This window comes from Varroa destructor, unplaced genomic scaffold (assembly GCF_002443255.2).
Source record: "Varroa destructor unplaced genomic scaffold, Vdes_3.0 BEIS01000006.1, whole genome shotgun sequence".
Classification (NCBI taxonomy): Eukaryota; Metazoa; Arthropoda; class Arachnida; order Mesostigmata; family Varroidae; genus Varroa; species Varroa destructor.
In genome coordinates, this window is record NW_019211459.1 from 26,097,058 (window position 1) to 26,107,953 (window position 10,896).

The 10,896-nt window shown below is 37.9% G+C and overlaps 2 protein-coding genes across 5 annotated transcripts in view; one reads left to right on the forward strand and one right to left on the reverse strand.

The window, feature by feature from the left end:
• Positions 1–10: 10 nt before the first annotated feature.
• On the forward strand, positions 11–1,158 carry LOC111252680 (60S ribosomal export protein NMD3-like). Its single transcript, XM_086992240.1, has 2 exons — positions 11–246; positions 736–1,158. Exons 1-2 carry the CDS (start codon positions 232–234, stop codon positions 1,069–1,071), a joined length of 351 nt encoding a protein of 116 aa, XP_086848366.1. The 5' UTR covers positions 11–231; the 3' UTR covers positions 1,072–1,158.
• A 2,093-nt stretch (positions 1,159–3,251) lies between these two features.
• The window catches only part of LOC111252977 (zinc finger TRAF-type-containing protein 1 homolog), a 13,109-nt gene continuing 5,464 nt past the window's right edge, over positions 3,252–10,896 (reverse strand). For all 4 annotated transcript variants that reach the window (XM_086992239.1, XM_086992238.1, XM_022811700.2 and 1 more), the window contains 7 exons: positions 10,636–10,748; positions 9,322–9,450; positions 7,604–7,712; positions 7,182–7,284; positions 6,687–6,873; positions 6,215–6,377; positions 3,252–6,016 (listed from right to left, as the gene is read on the reverse strand). In XM_086992239.1, coding sequence (XP_086848365.1) covers positions 5,951–6,016; positions 6,215–6,377; positions 6,687–6,873; positions 7,182–7,284; positions 7,604–7,712; positions 9,322–9,450; positions 10,636–10,748 — 870 coding nt within the window. In that variant the 3' untranslated portion in view covers positions 3,252–5,950. The remainder of the gene's footprint in view (positions 6,017–6,214; positions 6,378–6,686; positions 6,874–7,181; positions 7,285–7,603; positions 7,713–9,321; positions 9,451–10,635; positions 10,749–10,896) is intronic.

The following is a 10,896-nucleotide window of genomic DNA, read 5'->3' on the forward strand; positions in this document are numbered from 1 at the left end:
CTGTTAGTCACATCGTGCTTGTCTCTGTTACAGCCGTCTTTCGCTGGCCAGGGTAAGCTTTCCGATCGACACTTGTTAGCCAATGTATTTGTGATACGGTCTAGCGAACTGGGTACCCACGACAACTATATTCATTGCAAAACCCATCTTGGTCACCAGCTACACGAGGGCGATGCTGTGCTTGGTTTTGATTTACGCAACGCCAATATTAATGATGCCCACTTTAACAAGATGTCTCCGGATAAGGTATGTTTTTTTTATTTAAAGCGGAATATGATGTATAGTATACTACATGAAGATGTTCCAGTTGCCTATCAAGCCACTGATTAGAAAGGTTATAAATAATAAATAAATGTTAATTGGTCATTTTGTTCTAAGTCATTTACTAAGTTTATGTCGTGTTTACTTACTCGGCATCACCAAGCGACTCTTTAAGACTATATTTTGCCTATATTCGGTAGAATATGGTTCACAAGAGTAGTAAACGGCTATATAAGACCACGTTGTCTTTGAGAGCATTAAAAAATATGTGTAAACAAAACGCATGTGTCCTCTACAAGTTGTTGGTAGAAAGAAACTTAATAATATATACGTGTTGAATCTATAAAACATGTATTGTGTTTTATAAATGAAAAGGAAGCCTAACAGGCAGCCTTCACAAACATACCTGTTGTTGAATTTATTGACGTTGTTGGTACTTATATTCAATTTGAAATACGGCGTATTAATCATCAGATTCCGGAGGTAGTACTGATTAAGAAGTTCTGGGGAACAAAAGCTGACCGTGCGCAGCGCCGCCGCTGGAGGTTGAAGCGACTCAGCTTGGAGTTGGATGATGGATCGTCGGTTGGCCGCGATTTCAACGACTTCTGTGAAGACCTCGAGGAGGATCTGGCGTTCCGGCAGAACGTGAATATATACAAGGATGTCGATAAAAAGGCTGTTGTGAGTGAGACTGAAGACATGCCTCAAATTAGCCTTCACGAAATGCTTGATGACCTAACACTTGAAGATGAACCAATGGATGAAGCGCCTGCGGAAGATGGTAACTCTGGCCAAGCAATGGCTTAGTGAGAAAAAACTAAGTCCTGAAATGTTGTTATCGTGAGACCGTTCCTTAGTAGATCAATAAATACACTGTTGTTGTATTTTCAAGCACTGATTCGTGAACTATATAGCTGATTTAGTCAATTATATCAGCAAGCATGGAGGTGTTGTTCCATGGTATTAATTTCTATTTTATAATCAAAAAACGTGCGTTCGTCATTATGTGAGTGGCTTTTAAGCTATGCAGAAGTACCCGGTGACCCTAACTGGGATTAAAAAGAATGTCGCAACATGGTTCGTTCGCTCCAACCTCGTTTCGCTCCTTTTACTATCGCGATGACAAGGACTATCTTTATAATCAAGGAGATATGAACGATCACGCTTTATGTAATAAATGAAGGTTTAAGTATTGACAAATTGACTACTAACTAACTACTTTGAGAATTTTTATTTAAAATAAGCAGAACGTATACGTCTGGTGATAAATACCACCAGGAGAGTGGTAGGGGCCATATTTACTAACATATACATCTAAATAACAACAATTTGTTCTAGAATTGCGGGCTAAATGATAGAGCTCTTTATTTATTTATTAGCCAAAAAACTGCTTTTTTTTGGCTCACAAAGGTTTCGGCGTATGAGGGTCATATTATTATAATCATTTATATATATCGTCGCCGGTACTAAGCTGATGGTGATCAACCAATATTTACCAGGTCCTTGTACCTCGTTTCGCACTTGTCTGCTTAATTGTCAATAGATCTTAATACATCAGCCGGATGACTTCACTCACTCAGCTAAAAATTCTCATTTATCAATAATTCACTTTGGCTGTTGCACGCCTTTGGCCATATGGCTACAGGTTTTTCCTTCGCCGTGCGTTCATGCAATCTCTTCTTCATCGCCTTTACAGTTAAACCTTCGGTACATACGTTACACTACTTTTGTGTTTTATATTTTCTTTTTTTTTTCATAGTAATTTTCGCTGCATCATAATCTTTCTATAATTCGTTTTCACAGGCCACGGTTATTCCTAAGACCCAATGCACCTGTTCCAATGTTACTGTGTGCCCTACTATTTCTCGAAGGGTTTAGTAGACACAGTTCTTCATTTCGACTTCATTAATCGACGTTGTTGCCTAAAAAATTGCGTCCCGTTTCTGGTATAGGCAGGCTCACACGCACCCAGGCGTGAACTGAGACTTCCGTATTTTTCTTCTCGGTTAAATCATTTTTTCACTTTGTTTTCTGAGCTTGCTCTGACTTTTCGGTACCATTTTATATTCTTGTGTCGTTGTTATTGTCTAAAATAGCAATGTCGTCTTCCTAGTGGCGACATAGCAATGGTTTAAATACCTCATGGTTTGGCTGGGGGGGGGGGGGGCTAGGAACACGCACACTCGCTTATTCATGCAACCATTAACCTGGCTGTAGATTTTGTTCTTACTTTAGAATTCAGAATGTTGTTGTTGTTATTATCCGCGATCGTTGAAATTGTTTACCCTCGTTGTTACATCGATCTGCCTTTGCCTATCTTCACAGACAAGCGTGCTTGTTTTGAGTGAGATATTTTTCTCAATAGTTATTTGAAGACCTTGTTGTAGCTCTATCTCGTAAAGATATTTGGTTAGCGCCTTCTGACGAGACTAGTCTGGTTTATATTGTATAGAGACTCAGATCATTAAAAATCATTAATGTGAAAATTCCATACATACCACATGTATTTCCTAAAAGACCTGGCAAAGCAAGCTATGCCACCTGTGACCGGTATGTTAACCTTACATATTAAATTTAAAATAAGCTTCTCCAATACGCATAGAAAGTCTCACCAAAACACCCTATATAAACCAAGATAAAATCCCTGTATACCGACTCTTCTGAGGTCCTAAACCCACTCTTAACTAGCTCCCTTTCATTTTCCCTCATTGTGATTGAGTATCGTGTTAATTTACTGCAGTTTTAGTGTGATTCCACTATATTGACTGGCTACTTAAACATCGAGTAACCATAGTGTAGCGAACTGATGGTTGACGCAAACGCTTCTCAAGGACGTCATCTTTCAGACGGCGATTGATCTACTAATTAATCTCATTGGATTTCTACCAGAAGAAGAAATTTTAAAAATCAGCTTCCATTTTTGAATGAAATTTTCAGTCATTGACCACACCAGACAACTTATGTGGAAACAATGAAAATTCATTAAATTAAAAAACATACATCGCAATAATTTTACTTGGTTCGAAATTGCAAATAAAAACACTACCATGAAGGAAGCGTTAATTCCCATTAATTAATTGACCTCGCTGGTCACGTTAGTCCATCCGCATTAAGCAGATACATCAATCTACGCACGTCAAATTAGACGTATATAGGTCAAAAAAGGATGCCCATATTCTGACGTTCCGAGATATACCACCTGCGACAACACAGATATTAGGAGATACTTCTGCTGTGTCCTCTCCTACATATTCTCAATATACGAATATTATTTTACCTAGAGAATATGACAGCAGTAGTTGCATGACCAGAATACGCATTGAGGTCTTCTTTTTTGGGCTGCCCTCGAACAAGGTTGAACTGCGTGATTGAAGTCGAGCTACGCTTTTGTAATCACTCATCGTCAGGCAAGCGTTGTTTAATCAGTAAATTTTTTTAATGCCTGAACGTTTACATATATGGTATAACAATCGAAAGCTGAATATAATAATGCTAATACTAATAATAATGATGAATGTTGATGATAATGACATTTTAATAATAATGATAATAATATTGATGTATTTCTAAGTCTCTTCTACAGGCTGCTCTAAATTCGTCCTTTGTTTACTGTACTTTGCCTATCGGAACTTCTACGCACGCATACACAATCTCTCGGCGAGTCACACTTCAGTCCATTCATCTCATGATGGTAATATTTATAACATGGCGAAATGGCATATGTATTATATACGTGTATATATAACGTTTCTTCTGCCACATATATTGTCCACGAATCTAGAGTTGGATATTTAAGCTTTCTACGCTGATATTTTTCTTCCGTAACGTTAATGCTGCGGATAGCTTATCCTGGTTACTCACTAGCATTATTATCAATTATTAATCAGCCTTATCATTTATCAGCCAATCATTGGCATTATAAGCAAATTCATAATCGTCACCTTCACATACTTTCAAACATCTAGCACTTGAGTCTGAGTCAAACGCACAGCTCAGTACGCCTAGTATAATTATTACATAATTATATGATTAATATCTTATTACTGTATATATATATTAAGTTATGAAATGGCGACATAGTCCTAAAACTCTTCTGAGTAAAGTGGTTATAGATATATGCCATTTACCTTCTTATAAGCTGCTACCGTTTTCTACTTCCATATATACACACATATATATTTTTTTCACTACTTGTAAGACACTCGACATTTGTTCATAAACAGGGTAATATAAACAGAAAAAAAAAAGATAAGGAATAAAAGAATATTCACCATTGGTGACTATTCGAGAAGTGTATTCTATCTCGCTCAGTGATGACTGGCATCTAAATAACATACTGACTTATTTTTAAGATCACATCTGAATAATTAATGAGCTGTTTACTAGCAACAATGATGATAATAATAAATGTATACACTTGAAGGTTAACTAGGTTATTTTCTTAGGGAAGGTTCGCCTATGCCCAGCAATTTAGTAGTAGCTTTATTTTATTTTCGGTATTAGTTTTCGACGGCTTAGTTCCAGACAAAGTGCAGCCTTCTTGATGAGGGCTAGAAGCAAAAGTTTTTCAGTACAGCAAACAACGGACGTGTTGGCCATGTTGTCAGCGTCCTCTTACAGAACTTATTTCTCCTTGTCGTATGTAGTCGGGGCCATAAGCCATTGCAAGATCGTCGCTTCAGTCACGACAGTGGGGCAAGAAATGGAAATAACATTTACACTCACAAGCATCTGGTAGCACAAGTGAGCGGCCAAAAATTCTTCCCGCTAAATTTGCAAAACGCGTTTATTGCTATCGTCCTTATCTTATTTGTAATTAGAACAAGGTAGAGCGCTTAATTGTTTATTTTCGCCACCCCTCTCCCCTTTGGCCTTTTGCATCTTTTTCAATCACTTTTTAGGAAAAAGTTTGAATTGAACTATCGCTCGAAAATTTGAAAGGAAAATAATGTAAATACGATTCAGCACTAACCCAACATAATAGGCTGCATATTTTCACTTTCCTCGCATACGACATTGGTCTATAATAAGATCGCCAATGCAATGCAGAGCCACAACAACTGCGTGTTCCGTCGTAAACGTGCTGTAAACTAAAAATGAGTGGTCTCCACTAACCAAATTAATTCATTGACCGGAGAAAATGACCAGTTCTGGTTCATTAACAACACTTAATCTTCCTTCGCTCGTACGATGTTATGAATAATGTCGTTATGGCAAAGAAAGCAGCTATTTTTTCCCAGTACTAGTTCAAAAATAGCTCGAAAAACAGAATTTAGGAAAGATCGTACTGACACAGACTGTAGCGGCAACGACACGTTCGTGTTTGCTAGCTCCGTCATACTCCATATTCTCCAGGCCTGTTGTTCTAGCCTAGTATACATGAGTTCTACTTGTTCTAAAATATACCCGGTTGTTCATTCCCCCAGTTGTGTTTTGCCCCTGTGTCTGTTCGAAGTATCATAGCATTCTAGCTACGTCATCATTGCTACCGACATGGTCGTTATCATCATCACCATGTTAGCTTACATATGTGATTGTATTACCTAAGAGAATAATAAAGATATTATTTGTTTTATTTGCGCAGCTGCTATTCGCTAGCATGATCGTGGGTCGCAACATGTTTTTTGCTTTTGTATCCAACTGCTGGGGAAAAGGGGCTGAGTGCCATTCTTGCTCCTGGATCTGTCTAGGATTTGCTTGGCTGAGCCGGAGTTGTCGCCGTTTGGAACATAATTAGTCGAAAGTTAATCACCTAAAAACAACGAACGTAACAGAAAAGGAACAATTATGGAAATAGATTGCGGGACCACGCATAATACATGGTTAGCTTTGCGAGTGTATACATGAGGCCGAAATCGAATGGGCACATGAGTAATGAATAAATTATTATTAAAAAAATTTAGAAAATGAAAAAAATTAGAAGCAAGAGAATGCTTAACAAGTCACTTGCCTTCGACGACAAAAGGCGATTACACTCGTGTGAGTCTTTAACTAATAACGGCTGGATTGGCGACTCGATAGAGTTCTCCGAGAACTCGTGTTGATATACGTGGGGCTCCAACTGTACGTCGCCGAACGGGCCTGGTAACACTAGGTAGTGAATTGTCATCGGACTGTAAGAAAAACGTGCATTCGATTAGACTGCATGGATACTCTGCTACTTGAATAAACAGCGCAGATTTCAACATTGTCTATCAGCTACGCAAGCCCATTTCATGTATTTATTACATGCTAGCATCGTAAATAGCGATTATGGGAAATTGTTCGAATTGCAGTGCTCTGAATATGTTTTTTTTTCAAATACTAGTAGTAGTATTGTTTGTAGTAATTTTGTTAAATTGCCTAGCTTCATGTAACGGAAAACAAGCTTTTTAAGCTTAAGGATCCTATAGTGTTTTGAACTTAATAGGTTCTATACATACCTTGGTAACTTGCCCTTAAGTACAAGCTGGTAACTAAGATGACGCTCGGTAGATAGCTGAGGATCTTTCTGATTGTTATTCACAAACGCTTTGCACGCCCACTGTAGCCCGAACGATGAGAAGCGATGAGTCTCATAATAAAGTTTAGTGATGTACTCGTCGGTACGGTATGGCTTAAATTGCAGATCTGAAATGCAGATGGTATCATGATAACAGCAATAACGTTAGATGAGGAACGGATAGAATACTCCGCCAAACGGGTCTGACAATGTTTTATACAAACTTGTACGATCAATTTCCTTTTCTTTTTTTAGTCTAAGGCGTTTATGAGTTACTTGAACGTATTTAATAGCTATAAAAACAAATACATAAGAATATTGGTCAGCAACGATTAGCTTCACCGCAGACACTTCTGCGTGTTAGCGTATACAGTTACTGAAAACACTTAATAAAGGTAGATATTATATATATATATATAAGAACATCTTCACTCACCATTGAAAATAAGCTTCTCAAGGCTGAGCAACTCGAAGAGTGTGGAGCTTGTGCGTAGCTGTTGCGCTTCTTTATCGTCCATCCGTTGAAGAGCAGCCAGCACCTGGACATTACAATGATATATTAAATCGAGTCGATATGAATTATTAAAGGGTTTCACTCTCCACATAATTGGACAATAAAAATTGACCATAATTTACCAAAGCAAGCAGATTAATTAATTACATAATATAATACAGATTTTATGTGGTTTATTCTATTACCATTTTCTAGTTTAACTCACAGTGAACGTTATGTGCTTCATATCGTCCCACTTAATCTCCGTACTCCACCTAGTACTTCTAATAGACGGGATAATTTAACCAGACACGATTCACATATATTTATTACGTTTATTGATTCGCTGAAAACAACTGACTGACCTCTCGCCCGCTTTTGTTGGGATGAGTACAGGCATTTCTGTGACGTTCCAGTTCATGGTATGGCCCAAGCCATTGGCAGCCGATTTTCGCATAATCGCATGACACTTTCCTATTACAGTGCACAGTAAAATTATATTACTACGAAAATTGATCCAGGGCATATTTATTGCCACGTAATGATACATCATTCGCACATCAGCCTTCAAGTGAATATAACAGCAAATAAACAAGATGAACAAAACATTTTTTTCTTCAGAAATAAATGGAAATATTATAGAAATGAGCGGAACGCATCGCGCTAGATAGATAGCAACTTGTTTCTTTTACAAGTAACATAGAGAACCGGGACTTCAAATGTGTTACTTAGAACCCACAAAAAACGCTACGACATCCTACGCAGAACACCTGTAAGAACCATAAACCTATTGAAGTATTAAGGGACAATAAGCGTCTATTCAGCTAGTCTCGGGTGCAACAGGACTGCTCCGGCTGCAATGATTTCTATAGGATTCACACAGTAAATCGAAATGAGCTAGTGTCGCTTGTGATTCAAAAATTCAATACCAATAACTACTAACCAACCCAATGTACATAAACAAGATAAGAAAGCTAGCAGTAGGGTTTTCGAGTTGTTGAATATAAAAAAATATTGGATTAAATGAAGCATCGTGACGTTAAAAACCACTCAAGCACTGATGACCATAGCGGAACAATGGAATAATATGGTGTCTACTATTAAGCATCGTAGGCCTCTCTAAATTATCGGCAAAATTAGTTCGGACTACTACTATTTCAAAACAATACACATGCGAAAATTGTCTGTATCTGTCGACATTTAGAGGCTTAGTGTTAATAGGCAGTAAAGACGATAAGTATTATTACACATAGCATAAGAACGGCGAATGGAGCCTTTCTGTGTCGTGGTGCTCTTTTTTCTACATATTGTGGGTTTCTGAAACGTGATGCAACCGTGACGAAAATATATCAATGGGAGGCTTTACATAGAGCGAAATTGCAAAAAAAAGTAACGCAGCATTACCATTACATGCAAACATCAATAAGCACAAACATAATCCTAAACAACGGAGAGTCGTGTTGGTTTCCAAAATTTTTTTGGTGGTTACTTATTGAATTCGAAATAACTCCGGCGCCATTTACACACTGTCTGTATATGATATAGCTACCTCCACAGCATTTTTTGTCAGCTTCTTTGACTTTTCTGAGGGGGTAAAACACCTTTACCAGAGCCGAACGAATCGAAATACCTGCTCAGGCTAAAGAGAAATTCTGCTTTCTCTGTATACGGTGTATAGAACACTAAGCTAGTCTTTTCTTTATATTGGTAATTCTTTGTTAATATTACTGGAAAATCTGGAGGTGCTAAACCGCTCCGATTGGTATGCTCCCTGTGATATTAGTAGCAAAATTGTTACAGCTATAAATTTGACGTTCTGCGTCTGTGCCATCTATATGAACACAACGAAAAGAAGACAAATCTATTTTTTTTTTCAAAACATACATCTGACGCAACCCAGTCAATTACCCGTCAAGTAATATTTGAATCAGTTCCGAGCTGAGACCCAGGCATACGGGATCCAGGATCTAGTGAGCAAGGACCGCACTGTGCCAAAGGATTACCTTATTAACAGTGCAATCTAATCTACCTAATGCAGTAGCTTTTAACCTCCTTTTCTGAAAAATCTATTGTCGTTACTAACCTCTCATCGCAGAGACGACTTTCATGTTGAGCAATTTCGCTCCGCGGCAGCTGCTGCGCACAAAATTGACACTCAGCGGGCAGTTCGCATACGGCTTTTTCGACTGCCAAGTTGCGCGAACACAGTTCTCTGTACGAAATCAAAGAAGCAGTTTTTTTCGTTGATGAATTTTCTGTGAGGATTTACCGCAAGGTAAAAAGAAAAGCTAAATCAGCAGTTAAAAGCATTCTAATATTGCTCCCATAATTCATTCTAATAATGCAACATACTAATAATATATAATAAATATTGATGGCGGCATTTGTACATCGGGCAACGTGATGCAAAAGTCGCCGTACCTACTTACTGCTATAAAGGCCGTATCGTTAATACCATATAAATGCCATGTGTACAAACCTCTCTGTTTTCGGAACTTATTGTAGTCTCGAAAAAAACAATTACACGACTCCGGAGAGCTAACAAAAAAGTAACTTCTATATTACACTGTAACGTTTGAAAGTACAATTTATCAATAAAACAACATTAGGTAGAGCATAGACGAGGACAATTCGAAACTTTGCGATTGGAGAGAGATTTGTTCACTCAACGGTTCATCTTTTACTCGACGGTCAAAATCGAATTGCAACACTCCGGAGGCTTACACATAACCTATGTGAAGCTAACAATACAACGACCAGTTGCAGCAACTGTCAGTACGAGCGGATCATGCCGGTGCTCTTAACTGTAGTGCTATCAGTACCTCTACAGTAAAATTATAGATCACCAGGTAGTCGAATCACTGAAACCCTATGGTTCTTTTCAGCCAGGTAGAGAACCCAACATCACCGGGATAAATGCTGGTAGCAAAACCAACGTTAGACTTTTATTGGAAGCAAGTCCATGATGCTATACCTAAAATGGCTTCATCGACTTGCTGACATAGAAAGAGTACCAAGAAACAAAAATGCTGCTAGAAATAGCAGTAATAATAATGATAAGCATACTTGACCTTACAATGTAGAAAATGCACGAGGTACTACGGATTAGAAACAAAAAAAACGTAATGCTTCGTACGGTGTTTTCTTTGTTCGGATCTTATATAGGGTGGGGCAAAAGTTTAGTGACAGTTCAGAAAAAGCTATTTGATAACATTTTTTAATTTAAGTCGTGCTACACTTTACTTGGTTGCTACTTGAACAGATCTAAAATTCGAATCAGGGAACTTTTGCCTCATCCTGTATCAAATGATGATGCAGACATATTGTTTGGCTTATTCATAATTTGTTTAACAGAACAATCAATGATAATATGTGGTTTGCTTATGCCTTTAGCTACCTCGAGATTATGGTACGGCAGTTTGGGCAGGTAGCTGGGCTTTCGTCTCGGAGGCGGGCGTCTGCGAGGAGATGAGTAAAACAACCGGCGCACATCAGGTGCCCATTCGAACACTGTAATTCAGGGACATAGTAATAAATAAGCACAAAATAACAAAATAGAACAATCAAGTTAGAGCTGGCAATACCATGCGTGTACCTCTCTCTCTCTCTCTCTATATATATATATATATATATATATATATATATATATATATATATA